We start from the raw sequence: 17,245 nt of genomic DNA on the forward strand, positions 1-17,245 counted from the left end.
GTGCGGCCCACATACAAAATGGGGAAAAGGGCTATGAGATAAACAAGGACAGTCACATTTATGAGCAAACCTGCAACACAGTATTATTAAGTTCACTTTTCCTTTTTTGTTTATGCTAAAATTCCTTTCTTCGAAGAATATATAATAAGGGGAAAGCAAGACTCGAGTCGAGAACAGGGAGAGGTGCCCTACCGGCCGGCCCATGGGTTATGCTGCTGGTTGTGTGTGGCTGCAGGGCTGCGTCCGGGAGGTGGTTCCGCACCTCCCCCCGCCCCCAGCCCTGCCCCGTCCCTCACTGCTCTGCTTGGTTTTTTCAGGAAGTGCTTCCTGCAGCTGGAGGGGACGCCGAGCCTGAGGATGTGCAGTGTGCAAGGAGCACCATCAATCTGCAGGACCTACAGTGACAGCAGCCCTCTGCCTGGGGACCCGAGGGTGATGCCTCCGGTCCGTGTCCCCCAGGACTCCCATTACGTGCTCTCGCAGGCCTGAGTGAGCCCCCACGTGGTTTCTGCTCAGGAGGCTAGCCGAGTGCTTTGGAGACTTTTGGGCACATTTCTCAAAAATATCTTCCTTACATTTTATCAGGAACCGGTTTGGGGCTGTATTAGCTGAAATTGCCTTATCTGAGCAAAGTGCTTCGTGAGGCAAGGATTGCCTTCAGGGGCAAAAGCACATGCCTTTTCTGTACTTGGCTGTGCACGGACAGCCTTTGTCCATTTTGATCTAAACTGTGGAGCACCTGCTGCATTAAGAAAACAGACTTCTGCAGGCAGTCGGGTGGGGTACAGATTCCCTAGTCAAGTACGACTGTATCCGTAGTAAATCTAAGTGGGGTCTTTCAGCTTCTGTGTTTTAGCATTTGGCCTGAGACAGACCTAGAAACCGTTTTCCCTTTCTCAGCTAACAGGCTGTTTCCCACCCCCTTGGGTGTTTGTAGTTGGGTTGGTTTTGTCACCCTCTGGGGCAGAAGCGGCCCTGTTGTCCCAGTGAAGCCAAATTCAGATCCACGTTTTGGCAGGACCAGGCAGGTGGCTGGCATGAGAAGAAAATGATGGGGGTGAAGTGGAGCACCTGGGGTCCTGTTAGTGAGGCCTCTGCATAGAGCAGATTTGAAGCTCCCGATTCGGGAATGTTAGAGTTAAAACTTCAAAGGTAATTTTTCCGAACTCTGGATTTGGCTATTAATATTTAACGATAATTCGTCCGCAGCTTCTAAAGTCATGTCCTGAGTCCTACACGTCACATGTAGGACAGGGACAGTGGCGTGTGTGTTTGTTGCTGAGGCCGCACATGTGCATCTACTGTGTCACCGTACGTTTCTACGGAGTACGGTCTGTCTGGCCAGAGAAGGCGAGCTGATAACCTTGCACATATTTATTTGTTTGTTAGCGGGACTGGACACAGGGTCACTCAGAAATGCTGGTTTTCTGCCTTGTGCCTTTGGAAGTGCATGTTTGTTCAGATGCTGTTTGGGTTGTTGGAATTGTCCAAACTCTGTTTTGTGTTTCTTCATTACTTGAGTTTCTGGACTTGGGCTTTTGAGAATCACCCCAACATTTGATTGTGAGTCCTCTCTCTGTCCTGCTCTGAGGTGCTGTCTGTCCAGGCTGCTGCTCCCTCCAAAGGAACTTGGGCCCCATTTATGAATGGTCTTTACCCACAGAACTCTGTGCTGCGGCACAGACTAAAGTTTTGTGTCCATCTGGCACCTTGGCCTCCAGGTCGCCCGGAAGCCCCTTCTCTCTACGAGGAGCCAGCCCGCCTGCCAGGGTGGCCTTGGGGGCAAAGTGGCCTGTTGATCACACTGTGCTGTCCTTCTGATGGGAGGAGGGGGCGGGCCACAGGAATGTTCTCTCGGATGTGTCGCTGGGCCTTTCCCCGGAACGTCCCCCTGTGAATGTCCACCACTGTGAAGTGATTGGTACTGGCCGTCAGTTTTCTGGGCACTAGGTTCCCTGGTGGCAACGGGCCCAATTTCTAGTACAAATGAATAAAAGTTTTTATATAATCACGCACTGGAGATGTCCCCTGGCTTCATTCACAGAACTGTGTGCATAGCGTTGAGGTCCTGTTTTTCCTTCAGTCAGGAGTAATAACCCTTTCGTCTGCTCAGCCCGCTGCCTCCTTTTCTTGTCCCTGCGTTGGGGCTAGTCCCCCATCACACCTCTGCGTGGAACTGGCCCTTGTTTCTCAAAGTAGCCACCTCGGATGAGGGCAGCAGGGGCTCCTTCCCTCCAGCATTTGTTCAGTGGTCAGGGATTAAAGGGCAGGGCATGGAGGTGGAAAGCAACCTGCCTCCTGCAACAGGCCATCAAGACACCAGAGAGGAAGAGTTTATTTCACACAGGTAAGGGAACACAGCGGGAGGCCACGGCGGGGGGGGGGGGGGGGGGTGGGGGGGCATGGCGATCCTGCGCCAGCCACATCCAGCCGACCGCCCTGCCCTGCCCTGCCCGGGCTTCCTGCTGCTGCTGTTGCTGTGCTGTGGGCAGAGGGGCCGGCCAGCGCCGGAGGGCTAGGTGAAGAACAGCAGCTGCTCCTCCTTGTCCTTGTCCATCAGCACGTGCTCAGGCTCCACCTTTATTTTCAGGACTGGGAGCTGAGAGCGACACACCAGCCTCCTGCCTCTCTGCAGAGTAAGACCCCGTGAGCCTGCGCTCTGCAGCCTCGCTGCGCCGGAAGGTGCCGCCTAGACACCCAGACACCGGGCAGCATGCCTCTCGAGGCTGCGGAGCTGAGGCCGGGGGACCCCGTGGAGGTCCCAGCCTCTGCTCAGCCTGTGGGCTCTGGGCCGGAGCTGCCCTTCAGTGCCCCGGGAGTGAGTCCAGCCCGCGTTTATGAAGCCTGTTCCCTGGGGTGCCGGCCCCTAGATGTGTGTGTGTGTGTGTGTGTGTGTGTGTGCGCGCGCGCGCGTGCGTGCGTGCAGGGATGTACCTCAAAACGGATTGGGAATGCCTGGCTGAACAGAGGGAACCTACTTCCTTTGAGCTGGGGATTCAGGAGGAGACGCCCCGCCCCAGTGTCTGCCATCCCCACGTGACAGCGTGGAGAGTGCTACCTTTCAGAGAGTGGCCCTTCGGCCTCATCTGTCTGTTGGGGGCTGTATTCAGGCCTGGGCTTGCTTGAGGGAGCACACCTCCTGCTGCCAGGGCCAGAACCTGTTCCCTGTGGGGTGGCCGGGGGGACCCCTAGTGACAGAGGATGAGCTGCAGTGATGGGGTCGTGCTGGAGTGTAGGTGGTACAGTGGGACCCTGCAGGGGCTGAGCCGGGGGCCTGCACCTGGGCAGGGCCGGGAGTGCGCAGCCAGGCCAGTCACCAGGAGTGCTTGTGTGAGAGGGCAGGCAGCCCCAGGGGAGGACTCGCAGAGGAAGCGGGTCCGGAGGTGGAGGGCAGCCCTGAGGGGCAGCGGGATCGGTGGGCCAGGACCGGGAGACCCTGCTCTACCCCCGCCTTGCTCTGATGGCTCCGTCTTTCCCCCGGGGTCTCAGCAGTAGCTTCTGCAAACGGTGCGAGCCAGGCCCTCAGCCCCTCCTGGCCTCAACCATGCCTGCCGGTGGGGCCCCTTCCCCAGCAGTGACTCCCCAGGGCCACCATGCCCACCTTCTTCTTGATCTCTGCCTGGGCCCGAGCCTGGGCCCGTTGCAGACGCTCCTCCTGCAGCTGCTTCTGCATCAGCACCTTCTCTTCCCGGAGTCTGGGTGTGGGGGGCAGCACAGGACACATCAAAAGATGGGAGGAGCCTGGGAAGGCTGCCAGCTTCCCTTCCTAGCTCCTTGATGCAGCCTTCTGTCAGGCCATGGCCCTCCCTCTGAGAGAACTCTCCACTCTTCACCCTTCCCTGCCAGGCCAGGTTGGCTGCTGCCCCTGCTTTTTGGAGGTCCCAGCTCTGGTCCATCGGCTCCTACCCCTTGGAGGCCCACGTTCCTCAGTCCCCCTCCCTGGTCACTGGTCCACCTCTGTGTGTGCCTCTCTGCTCATCAAACTTTTGCCCAGTGCCTGCTTCTACCAGGGTACGGGACAGGGGACACAGAGGAAGAGCCCCTTTGCTTGTGGGAGAGGCAGATGGCTCTTTGCAGGTGGCCGTGTCTCAGGGCCCTGCACAGGAGTGAATGAAGCAGGCAGCCCCCCAGGCCAGCGGAGCCACTGGGTCTGTGGGGAGCTCCCTGGGCCTCCCCCTGGAGGATGGGTCCATGCTACCCATGACTGCCAAGTGTTCCTGCCTGCCTCTGCCCCTAAACCAGCCTTCCTCAGCTTCTCCCTGAGTCTGCACCTTCCCTCCCCTGGGTTCTGGCAACGCCAATCTCTCCCTCTCCCATCCATCAGAGAAAATGGCCAATGCTGCCCCTTGTCCTCAGGGCAAGGCCATGCTGTCCACACCCTCACTTTGGCTCCTGGGCTCCCCGAGTCCACGTCGTCTCCCACTCCAGGAGAGGGCCTTCCCTCACTGGGCTGAGTTTGATGCCCCCTCTGGAAGACCCCCTGGCTTCGTCTTTGAGGTCAGAGCATCAGGGTCCTCTCTCCCTGGTTCGGGAGCTCTCAGAGGACAGGCCAGCCCGGAGCAGGGGCAGGGGTGTGGAGGGCATCCTCGCCCTCAGGGCCCTCCCTACTGCGTGAGGCGGCCCGGTGGGACAGGGGCCTGGGCTCTCACCTCATGCGGCGCTCCTTCTCCTTGGCCTTCTCAGCCTGCTCGATCTTGACCTGGGGTACATGCTCTAGGTGTTCGAGCAGCTCGTTCAGGTAGTGCTCGATGATGGTGAGCATCTGCACAGTGCCCAGGTTGGACTCCTGCTGGGTGCCAATGCAGTGCCGGTACACGTCCAGCACCTTGTGGTTCAGGCTTTCCAGAAGCTTGTCCTGCAAGGCAGGCAGGCCTGCAGAGGGGTTGCGTGGGCCTCCGTGCACCCCCACTGCACAGCCTGCCAGACCCAGGGCCCCTTGCTGAGACACGGCTGGCCTCCCCGAGCTCTGCCCGGCACACTCAGGATCCCTGGGAGAAACAGCTTGGACACTTGGATTTTTCTAGGCCACAGCTGCCTGACCCCCTTTGCCCTCCTGTGGTCAGCCCGGTCCAGGCTTCCAGCCCCCACGCTGGGACTCACACCTGTGCCTCAGCCTCTACCCCAGCTGCCTTGCTGTGCACGTGGCCTAGTCCCCTCCTCCAGGGAGCCTTCCTGTTCCACCCTTGGACTGACCTCGGCTCTCCACTGGACGCTGTCCTGTGAGTTACTTTCTGTGTGGCCTGGGGCAGATGAACCCCTCCCTCTGAGCCCGCTGACATTCAGAAATGTAACATCCCCTGCCACATGGATTGGGTGTGAGGATTAAGTGAGGAACAGCCGACAGAAAGGCTCAGGCCGGCAGCCAGTGAGTCTGTCTGGCAGGAGGCCGGTGGCACTGGCCTAGCTTGTCGTGGCATCCTCTGTCCCTGGCCTGGTGCTGGCACACAGTAGGTGCTCATCAGTAATTTGAATGAAGGAAGGAATTTGAATTAGGAAGCTGGGGCCATGCCTGTGACCCCAGCGGCACTGTCAGGAATTCCTGGCCCTTTGTGCTCTCAGAACACTCTCACTCTTTCAGCCTGGCCTGGGGACATGCCTTCTTCCTCCTGGCAGGCTCACCTTCCGGACACTTGGTGTGGAAGAAGCAGACGTATTTGTTGAATGGAAGGACAAAGGAATGGAGGAGGTGTGCTGGGGGCAGCTGAGCAGCCAAGGGGCATAAGTACATGGGGTGGCTCCAGTTTGGGGACCAAGGGCCTTCTCCAGCCGGTGCCCCTCAGTCAGGCCTACAGAGCCTGGAAAGTGGCGAGGGGCGTGGCTGCCCCAGAACATTTCAGTGTCTCAGGACTGGCTTTGAGTGCTGGGCACTGGGTGCTCCCGGGGGTGCTCTTGAAGGGACCGGGCCCCAGGCCTGTGGTCGCCCACACTCCCTCCACACCCGCTGACCGCTGACCGGGGGCCTACCTCCTGAGCACCCTTGTACTCGCCGAAGTGGAACACTCGAGCTTTGAGCTGCAGCTCGGCCACTGTCTCCTCTTCCTTGGCGATGGACGTCATCAGCGTGTTGACCCACTGCTTCAGCTGGTTGACTTCCCTGTCCCTGGATAGGGGACCAGCAGGGCCCCGCCCACTCAGCGCTGCTCCAGGCACTTCACCTCTCAGAGCCCGACCACCCTGCCACTGGTCCTGAGGGCTTAGGGGCCATGACTGTGAAGGGTCTGCGTGGCCCAGGGGTCAGAGATGCTGCTGAGATGCAGGGGTAAGATTTAAGGTCTTTAGGGGTGCCTGGGTGGCTCAGTTGGTTACGCGCTGGACTTTGGCTCAGGTTATGATCTCACGGTTCAGGGGTTCGAGCCCGCCATTGGGCTCTGTGCTGACAGTCGGGAGCCTGGAGCCTTTTCAGATTCTGTGTGTGTGTGTGTCTCTCTCTCTCTGCCCCTCCCCCATTCGCACTCTGTCTCTGTCTCTGTCTCAAAAGTAAATAAACATTAAAAAAATTAAAAAGATTTAAGATCTTTAATGATCAACACTACAAAAAAAAAAGTAACAGCTTTATTGAGGTATAATTCACATACCTAGAAAATTCTTTTTTAAATGCTTATTTTGAGAGCATGCGCACAGGTGGGGGAGGGACAGACAGAGGGAGAAGAGAGAACCCCAAGCAGACTCCACGCTCAGCACAGAGCCCGACATGGGGCTTGATCTCAAGAACCAGGAGATCATTACCTGAGCCAAAATCAAGAGTCAGATGCTTAACCGACTGAGCCACTCAGGCACTTCTTTTAAAATGTACAATTCGGTAGTTGTCAGATTTGCAACTATCGTCATCATCTCATTTTAGAACATTTTCATCACCCGGAGAAACCCAGTCCCCATTAGCAGTCACTCCCTGTTGTCCACTCCTCCTCCCCCCCACCGCGTGTCTCTCCTGGACGTCTGGTAAACCTGGAGCCATACATCAGTGGTCTGTGTGTCTGGCTCCTTCATTCAGCAGAATGTTTCCAAAGTGTGGCGTGTGTCAGAACTCTGTTCTTTGTTATGATTGTGTGACCGTCCCCTATATGGATGGACCACACTGTGTTGAAATAGACATTTGGGGGGGGGTCCTACCTTTTGACTCCTGGGAATTATGTTGCTGTGAACACTCACACGTTTTTGTGAGGACTTGTTTTCAATTCTCTGGGGCATATATTTAGGAATAGAATTCCAACAATCAAATTTTAAGTGAAATAATAAAGAATAATAAGTAAAGATCTTTCACAGTCATGGCAGACACCGACCATCATGTGTTGGCTGACAGAGGTCTACCCATTGTGGTCAGCTGCATGCAGGTCCCAGTTAGAGCACATGGACACCAGGCCACTCCCAGCAGTGCCTGCGAGGCCCAAAGGGACCCTGCCACCCCCATGATGATTCTGTGGCTGTCTCCCCATTTGTTGAGAGGACCCACGGACATTTTCTCAACTCTAAGCAAACAAAGCATCATGGGCTGCTGGCCCTTCGCCTGCTGCGGGTCCCACGGCCTGTCACATGCACCAGCACAGGGGTGCAGGCTACACTCCCCTGGCTATGGGGTTGAGTGCCAAGGCCAGGAGCTTGTGAGTGTGAGGGCGGTTGAGCTGGTCAGGCCAGACGGACCAGCTGGTGGGTGGCCAGAGAGACCACATGCAGCTCATCCCCACCCACCCACCCAGGTGCTGGTGGGGCTCATGCAGGTCACCTGGGATGACAGCATAAAGCACCTCCTGGGTGTCAGGCCCAATTTCCCTCCAACCCAGAGTGCCCATCGTAGGGACGAGTGCATTTGGGGTCAGTGGTACTCCTCCCAAAGGACATGTGACTGCATTCAGTTTTAACCTTTTTTTTTTTTTTTTCTTAAATACTTCCTTCACCGTCATTGCCTTAACTGCTAAGTGTGATCCTACAGCTGGTACAGTGCTATTTTGCCTTTGGTCTGCGGACGTGGTGGTAGGGTTTTCGTTGTTCTATTTCTTATCAGGGTAACTGGCATAAAAAGATACCTTTTCCCAAATAGTTCTCTTGAAATGTAACACTGTTGGGCCAGGATTTTCTCGGTGAAATCCCACCAATTGACAGGAATGCAGAGGCATAAGGGACCCACTGCTCAGCAGCGGGCCTCAGACCAGTGTGCACGTCACTTGAGTGTTTGTCAGAAGTGCTGATTTTAGGAGCCATTCCAGAGTCTAAAGAGCACTTCACTGTTGGAAGAGTGACCTGGTTTCTTCAACAACTGAACTGCGGGGGGACAACAAGATGGAGAGGGAACCTATGCATCAAAAGGGATTTAACGACACAACCAACTGCAGAGTACGATCTTATTTGGATTCTAATTCAAACCAACAGTTTAAAAACTCCAATCATTTATGGATCATGGATATTCAGTATTAAGGATTACTGTTTTGTTTTTGTTTTTTTAGATGTGACGATGGTACTGTGGTTATGATAAAGAGCCCATATCTTTTGAGGGAGCTCTACTGGAGTACTTACAGATGAAATGATACGTGCCTGGAATTTGGAATAATATGGGAGGCGGAGAAGTCAGTGGGGTCTAGGGAAAAGGAGATCGGCTATGAGGTGATCAGTATTGAAGCTGGTGATGGGCCCTTGGGGACTCATGATACTAGTCTCTCCATTTTTGTACATTTATATGTACAAGATTTTCTTTTTCCTTCTTTAAATTTATTTAGAGAGAGAGGCTGAGCAGGGGAGGGGCAGAGAGAGAGAGGGAGACAGAGGATCCCCTACAGGCTCTGTGCTGCCAGCACAGAGCCTGATGTGGGGCTCAAACTCATGAACTGTGAGATCATGACCTGAGCCGAGATCAAGAGTCAGACGCTCAGCCGGTTGAGCCACCCAGGTGCCCCTGTATGAGATTTCCTTAGTGGTATTGGGCCGAACTGCAGAAGTTATAAAAAGTTTTTTGAAAGATAGCAAGAAAGACGATCCCTTCATAGATACCTGGGGACATATAGCTAGAAAGTTCACTCCACTGGTATTAAAAAAAGAAAAAAGCAAACATCACCAAATATGAATAAGGATCATTCAAAAGAGAAAGTTACCATATTCCTGCAGAAATAGCGGCAAAAAGAAAAAAATAAAATACTTTGAAATAGAGAAAGATGGCAGAGTAGGACCATCAGGAATCTGTGTCCCCACTGGACAGCGATCGCACTGGCAGAATCTGATAAAGCCATTTTGGAACTCTGGAGTCTACTAAAGCTTGCAACTTCCAGGGGAAGGCTTGGATGGTAATTGTAGTTAATTTTAGTCTAGCACAGCCTTGGGAATTAGAGTGAGCCTTTTTTTAAGGGCCCTGTTCTCCAAAATAACGGGGGATCTCTGTCCTGATCCCCGATTGGTGCTTCTGACCACAGAGGTACAGGCAAATGGGCAGGCAGCCACTGTTTTAACATTCCCTCATTGTCACTTGACTTCCAGGGGATTTAAAGGACCAGTGCTCTTTTTCCTCCCTCTATTTTTTTTTTGCCTTTTCCCCTTTGGAGAGCCAGACATTAAAGACCAAGGACATGTACAAACAACAGCATATATGGGGAAAATTAGACAGTGACCATGCATGCCAAGGGAAAGTCTCAGAAAAGACTAGGTTTACACCTCAGGGTGATTCTCAACACAGAGACCGCCTACAACATTCAAATAAACAAAAACGGTACACCATGGAGTAAGGAGAAAATCTGATTTCCAGAGTTACCACGTTATTAGATTCAAATGTTCAGTGTCCCAACAACAAAATCAAGGCAACAAAAAGTATGGCCCATTCAGTAAGGAAAAAAAATAAACAGAAAATTTCCTCCCAAATCCCTGATGTTAGACATACCACAAAGACTTCAAAACAACTGTCAAAAAAAGATGCTCAAAGATCTAAAAGAAGATATAGAGAAAGTCAAGAAGATGATGTGCAAATAAAATGAAAGTATCAATAAAGAGATAGGAAACCTAAAAAGAAAAAAATTCTGGACCTGATAAGTAACTGAAACAAAATATTCACTAGAGGGATTCAAAGGCTGCTCTGAGCAGGGAGAAGAATCTGTGATCTTGAAGATCGGACAATGGAAACTATCAAGGCTGGGGAACAGGAAGAAAAAGATTGAAAAAAGCAAACACAGCCTAAGGAATTAGTGGGATACCATCAAGAGAACTAATATATGCATCATGGACGTCCCAGGAGGAGAAGAGAAAAGGGGGAGGAGAGGATTTGAAGAAATGATGGATGAAAACTCTAAAATTGGATGAAAGACATGAAAGACTTCGAAAAAGCCTAAGGGACTCCAATAAGAGGAAATCAGAGAGCCCCACACTGAGAGATTATTATTATTTTAATTTGTTATTTATTTTTGAGACAGAGAGTGAGTAGGGGAGGGGCAGAGAGAGAGGGAGACACAGAATCCAAGTAGGCTCCAGGCTCTGAGCTGTCAGCACAGAGCCCAATGTGGGGCTCGAACTCACCCATCATGAGAACATGACCTGAGCCAAAGTTGGATGCTTAGCCGACTGAGTCACTTGGGCGCCCCCTGAGAGATTGTTATAATCAAACTGTTATGGGATGATTAAAAGCCAAAGCCAGAGGATTTTGAAAGCTGCAAGAGAGAAGCAATCATCACATACAGAAGATCTTCAATAAGATTATCAGAAGTTTCTCATTAGAAACTTTGGAGGTCAGAAGACCTAATATATTCAAAGTGCTCAGAGGAAAAAAACCAAGTGTTAACCAAGAATTCTGTATCTGGAAAAACTGCCCTTTAAAAGTGAGGGTAAAGTTAAGACATTCCCAGAAAAACAAAAGTGAAGGAGTTTGTGACCAGTAGACCTGCCCTGCCAGAAATGCCCAGGGGAGTCCTGCATGGTGAAATGAAATCAGACATTAACTTAAAGTTGTATGACAGAATAAAGGTCCCAATAAAGGTAAAATGTGGGCAATTAAAACAATTTTTTTAATGTTTTACTTATTCTTGAGAGACAGAATATGAGTCGGGGAGAGGCAGAAAGAGAGGGAGACACAGAATCTGAAGCAGGCTCCAGGCTCCAAGCTGTCAGCACAGAGACCAACGTGGGGCTCGAACTCATAAACCATGAGATCATGGCCTGAGCCGAGGTCAGACACTTAACCAACTGAACCAGGTGCCCCATAAATGTGGGCAGTTTTAAAAGCCAGTATAAATTTTATTTATTTATTTATTTATTTATTTATTTAGAGAGGGTGGGGGAGAGGGCCACAGTGGGAGAGAGAGAATTCCAAGTAGGCTCCATGCTCAGTGCAGAGCTCAGTACAGGGCTCAATCCCAGAACCTTAAAATCATGACCTGAACCAAAATCAAGAGTCAGATGCTCAACTGACTGAGCAACCCAGGGGCCCCTAGAAGCCAGTATAAGTTAACACTGGTTTGAAACTGTACTCTTTGATTTCCAAATGATCTAAGAGACTAATACATTTAAAGAAAACATAATTATTAGTATAAAGGTAGCATTACTATAACTGTTTGGAGTGTAACTCTGAATCCTGTTTTCTACATAATTTAAGAGACTCCTGCATTTTAGAGAATTTTTAGTTTATGTTTTAGAGCACAGGATGTATAGAGATGTAAGTTTGTGACTTCAGCAGCAAAAAGGATGAAGATGGAACTGTAAAGGAGCAGAGGTTTTGTATGTCACTGAAGTTATGGTGGTAGAGATTCAAATTTAGGTTATTAAATGTAATCCCTGTGGTAACCACAAAGAAAATACCTATAGAATATATAAAAAGGAAGTGAGAAAGGCATTTAAACATTTCACTACAAACAATCAACTAAACACAAATAAAACAGTATTGCAGGAGATGGGGGAAAAACCTATAAGGCATATAGTAAACAAAAGGTACAATGACAGAAGTACCACCATTTCATCAATTACTTTAAATGTAAATGGATTAAACTCTCTAATCAAAAGACTGAGACTGGCAGAATGGAGAACACATGATTCAACTATATGTTGTCTATAAGAGACTCACTTGAGTTCCAAAGACACAAACCGGTTGAAAGTGAAAGGGCAGGAAAAGATATTCCCTGCAAATAGTAACCAAAACAGAGAATGAGAGTAGCAATACTAATATCAGACATACTTTAAACCAGAAAAGTTTAAAAGAGACAAAGAAGGCATTATATATTAATAAATGTCCACTACACCAAGAAAATATAACAATTATAAACATTTACATGCCTAATGACAGACTATCAAAACATATAAAACAAAAACTGACAGGGAGAACTAGAATGGTTGGAGACCAATATCCCCCTTGCAATAGTGGAAGAACAAGCAGACAGAAGATAAGGAACAGAGGACTTAAACATGGCAATATACCAACTAGATGTAACAGACATACACAGAAAACTCTACCCAGCAAAACAACATACACTGTCAAGTGCAAATGGGGTATTTTTCAGGATGTCCCAAATATTAGGGCCACAAATTCAGTTTCAATAGATATAAAAAGATAGATATCATACAAAGTATCTTTTCTGTTAAAAATCAGATGAAGTTAGAAATTGTTAATGAAAGCAAAACTGGAAAATTTCACAAAGTTGTGGAAATTAAAGAACACTTTTGTAAACAACCAGTGGATCAAAAAAGAAATCATAGGGGTGCCTGGGTGGCTCAGTCGGTTAAGCATCTGGCTTTGGCTCAGATCATGATCTCGTGGTTCATGAGTTCGAGCTCCATGTTGGGCTCTGTGCTGACAGCTTAGAGCCTGGAACCTGCTTCAGATTCTGTGTCTCCCTCTCTCTCTTCCCCTCCCCAACTCATGCTCTGTCTCTCTCAAAAATAAAAAATAAACATTAAGAAAAAAAAGAAATCATAAGGAAATTAGCCAAAAAAAAAAAAAAATAGAGATGAAGACATCTGGTAACACAACAGGGCAAAACTTATGGGAAACAGCACAATGTATGGTGCTAAGGGGGAGAATTTATGACTATAAAACTTACATTAAAAAAAGAGAAAGATCTCAGGCCAACAATCTAACTTTACAACTTAAGGAACTTCTAGAAAAAGGAGAACAAATTCAACCTGAAGCCGGCAAAAGGAAGGAATTAATATAAAAAAAAAAGAAAGGAGAAAAACAAAATAAAGAATAGAAAAACAGTTTTTCAAAAAGATAAAAAAAACTGACAAACCCTTAACTTAGATGGACTAAGGAAAAAAAGACTGAAGTTACTAAAATGAGAAATGAAAGTGGGAACATCACTACTGATCCTACAGAAATAAGAAGGATCAGTACCATGAATAGCCGTGTGCCTCCAAACTGGACAACCGATGAAATAGACAAATTCCTAGAAACACAAAATCTATCAAGACTAAGTCATGTAGAAACAGACAATCTGAATAGGCCTATAACTAGTAAGGAGATTGAATCAGTAATCAAAAATCTAATACCAATCCTTTTGAAATTTTCCCAAAAGTTGAAGAAGAGGGAACACCTCTGAATTTATTTTATGAGAGCAGCATAAACATGATACCAAAGCTGGTCAAGGGCACTGACAAGAAAAGAAACTATAGACCAACATCTATTATGAACATTCATGCACAAAATTTAAAATATTAGCATACAGAATTCAGCCAAATTTGACAAGGATTATACAACACAAGTGAGACTTACTCCTAGAATGCTAGGAATCAGGATAATATACCACATTAACAGAATGAAGGAAAAAGACCACATGATCATCTCAGCTGGTGCAGAAAAAGGATTTAACCAAACACTAAAAAACAGCAAAATAGGAAAATGGAAACTACCTCCATATAATAAAAGCCATATATGAAAAGCCCACAGCAAACATCATACTCAGTGGTGAAAGACTGAAAGCTGTTCCTCTAAGATCAATAAGCATGGTAAGGATGCCTGCATTCGCCACTTCTATTCCACATAGTACTGGAAGTTCTAGCCAGAGCAACTAAGAAAAAGAAAGAAAAAGCATCCAAGTTGGAAAAGAAGAAATAAAATCATCTGTTTGAAGATGATGTAAATCAGATGATGCAGATGATGTAACAGATGCAGATGATAGAAAACCCTAAAGACTCCACAACAAAGCTGTTAGAATTAAATAATTTAGTGAAGTAGCAGAATCAGTTGCAGTTGTATACACAAATAATTAAAAATCTGAAAAGGAAAACAAAAGCAGTCCCATTTACAATAAAATAGCATCCCAAAGTTAAATATCCCAAATATATATATTTCTAAATATAGAAATACTATATACCACAAAAATAAATTCAAAATGGACAAAAGACCTAAATGTAAGACAGGAAGTCATCAAAATCCTAGAGGAGAAAACAGGCAGCAACCTCTTTGAGCTCGGCTGCAGCAAGTTCTTATTCATGTCTCTGGAGGCAAGGAAAACAAAAGCAAAAATGAACTATTGGGACCTCATCAAAATAAGAAGCTTCTGCACTGCAAAGGAAACAATCAACAAAACTAAAAGGCAACAAACGGAATGAATGAAGATACTTGCAAATGACATATCAGATAAAGGGTTAGCATCCAAAATCTATAAAGAACGTACCAAACTCAATACCCAAAAATCAAATAATCCAGTGAAGAAATGGGGAGAAGACATGAATAGACACTTCTCCAAAGAAGACATCCAGATGGCCAACCGACACATGAAAAAATGCTCAACATCGCTCATCATCAGGGAAATACAATTCAAAACCACAGTGAGAGAACTCCTCACACCTGTCTGAATGGCTAACATTAACAACTCAGGCAACAACAGATGTTGGCATGAATGCAGAAAGAGAGGATCTCTTTTGCACTGCTGGTGGGAATGCAAACTGGTGCAGCCACTCTGGAAAACAGTATGGAGGGTCCTCAAAAAATTAAAAATAGAACTACCCTACAGCCCAGCAATTGCACTACTAGGTATGTGCTGTTTCAAAGGGGCACATGCATCCCAATGTTTATAGCAGGGCCATCATCAATAGCCAAAGTATGGAAAGAGCCCAAATGTCCATTGATGGGTGAATGGATAAAGAAGATGTGGTATTACTCTGCCATCAAAAAGAATGAAATCTTGCCCTTTGTAACAATGTGGAATGGAACTAGAGGGTATTATGCTAGTTGAAATAAGTCAGTAAGAGGAAGACACATATGATTTCACTCATGTGGAATTTGAGAAACACAACAGATGGGCATAGGGGGAAGGGGAGGAAAAATAAGGTAAAAACAGGGGCAAACCACAAGAGATTCTTAAATACAGAGAACAAACTGAGGGTTGCTAGGGCAAAGGCAGGTGGGGGGTGGCTTAAATGGGTGATGGGCTTAAGGAGGGCACTCTTCAGGATGAGCACTGGGTGTCAGATGTAAGAGATGAATCCCTGGGTTCTACTCCTGAAGCCAAGACTACACTGTATGTTAGCTAACTTGAATTTAAATAAAAAAGCACTGTAGAAGTAGTGAAAGGCATTTCACTACTCCTACCTGCTAGAGGCAATACAGGAAAAAGAAATACTGTATGTTCCAGCAATTCCACTTTTGGGTATATGCCCAAAGGAATTAAAAACAGTCTTGAAGAAACATTCGTATACCCGTGTTCACGGCAGCACTGTTTGCAATAGCTAAAAATGTAGAAGCAACCCAAGTGTGTATGATGGATGGATGGATAATAAACAGATTGTGGTCTATTATACAAAATGTGGAATATTATATACAACCTTGAAAAGGAAGGAAAATGGATCAACCTTGAGGACATTAAGTGAAGTAAGCCAGTTACGAAAAGTCAAATATTGTATGATCCCACTTATATGAGGTACTTGGAATAGTCAAAACATTTTTGACAGCACAGTGGCTTGCCAGGGGCTGAGGGGCAGGAGAATGGAGAGTTATTGGTTAACAAGTTATTGGTTAACAGTTCTACAAGATGAAAAGAGCTGGGGAGCGGGGGTGGACGGTGGGGATGGCTGCACTACGTAAAGGTACATAAATTTGATGTTATGTGGACTTGACCACATTGAAAAAGGAAACAGAATGAAATAGAGACCCCTTTCACCCCACCGAACTCAAAAGCAATGCTCTCCTAGACCCTGGCTGGCATTTAGGAGCTTGGGAGAAACAGGCAACACGCACTTTGTTTTGGTTCCTTTATAGGGTACCTGATGTTTCGTTTGTTTTCCTTGTCTGCCTTGGTGTCGCGCCTTCTGCTCACTCTTCAACCCTGCGGGAGGGTGTGCAGTGTGGGTGCCTTTCCCTGCACGTTCACCTGGCCTTCCAGTACAGGTAGTTTTCATCCATCACCGCGCTGACTTTTGCTCCTCCCTTCCATGTGTGGCCATCTCCTGAATTCGTTCCACGCGACCCTGGTGCGCCGTCTCCCTGGGGTCCTGTCGCTTCGTCTCCGTGTCCTTTCCTACGGAGTTCTGGGAGCTGTCCCCAGCTTAATGTTGTCCCCCTTGCCGACTCATGTGCTGGCTGCATCCAGTCCTTATTGTGGTCTTAATCCCTTAATCCTTGCTTGCACCCAGGCGTGCCTCTCTGCTTCTTGATGTCTGCAGAATCTACATTTACTTGCATGTCTCAAACTCATCCCCTTAATGAATGCATTTTCTCGTGTTTCTGGTGACATTTTCCTGTTCGCTTGTCCTTCAGGCTCCAGGTCAGGGCAAGTCCAGCACCAAGGACTTCAGATGAGTTGTGCCACTTTGTGTGTCCAGATGGAGCCTGGGCAAGAGGCAAAGGTGCAGGCTGGTCTTCCCCTGGGCCGTGGGGTCTCACTTCCATGTCTGAGGGGCAGCCATGGTGGCAGGTGCCTAGCAAGACTGCTAAGACTCAGCCCACACATGGTCTTGCCTCAGCCAGAGGTCAGCGCTGGCAAGTGCTTTCTGAAGCTTGTGGTGCCTTGTATGTTGCTGGCCTCGCCGTGGAGGTTCCGGCTGCTGCAAGGCTGACCCTCACCCCCACCTCTGGCTCACTGCAGCTTTTAGGTGTCTGGGGGTTCTTCTGGGTTCCTTCCTGCTTATTTTCTGACCTCCTGGTTGGGCTGGTTTCTCCAAGAGGAAGGTTTGCATGGTTTCCAGGAAGGGATTCTGGCTTCGTTTCTCTTTTCTTGAATCCAGGGGGGGTTGGGCTTCCTCTCACTTGAGTGGCTCTGCTTGCCTTCTTCTCCTGGGTCCCATCACCTCTGTGCTGTCTGGCTGCTGGAAGTGAGGAGCTCACGCTGGTGATCAGGCTCTGCAGCTTTCC

General features: G+C 48.3%; 2 protein-coding genes across 6 annotated transcripts in view; one reads left to right on the forward strand and one right to left on the reverse strand.

The window, feature by feature from the left end:
* The window catches only part of ZXDC (ZXD family zinc finger C), a 37,907-nt gene extending 35,892 nt beyond the window's left edge, over positions 1-2,015 (forward strand). For all 4 annotated transcript variants that reach the window (XM_053898464.1, XM_053898465.1, XM_019430976.2 and 1 more), the window contains one exon: positions 318-2,015. In XM_053898464.1, the coding sequence (XP_053754439.1) occupies positions 318-404 (87 nt within the window). In that variant the 3' untranslated portion in view covers positions 405-2,015. The remainder of the gene's footprint in view (positions 1-317) is intronic.
* Positions 2,016-2,439: 424 nt separating this feature from the next.
* CFAP100 (cilia and flagella associated protein 100) overlaps positions 2,440-17,245 on the reverse strand; it is a 51,841-nt gene continuing 37,035 nt past the window's right edge. For both annotated transcript variants that reach the window (XM_019431005.2, XM_019431002.2), the window contains 4 exons: positions 5,965-6,100; positions 4,650-4,855; positions 3,602-3,695; positions 2,440-2,629 (listed from right to left, as the gene is read on the reverse strand). In XM_019431005.2, the coding sequence (XP_019286550.1) occupies positions 2,516-2,629; positions 3,602-3,695; positions 4,650-4,855; positions 5,965-6,100 (550 nt within the window). In that variant the 3' untranslated portion in view covers positions 2,440-2,515. The remainder of the gene's footprint in view (positions 2,630-3,601; positions 3,696-4,649; positions 4,856-5,964; positions 6,101-17,245) is intronic.

The sequence above is a fragment of the Panthera pardus genome, unplaced genomic scaffold (genome assembly GCF_024362965.1).
Source record: "Panthera pardus isolate Hobbes unplaced genomic scaffold, ASM2436296v1 HiC_scaffold_8, whole genome shotgun sequence".
NCBI lineage: Eukaryota > Metazoa > Chordata > Mammalia > Carnivora > Felidae > Panthera > Panthera pardus.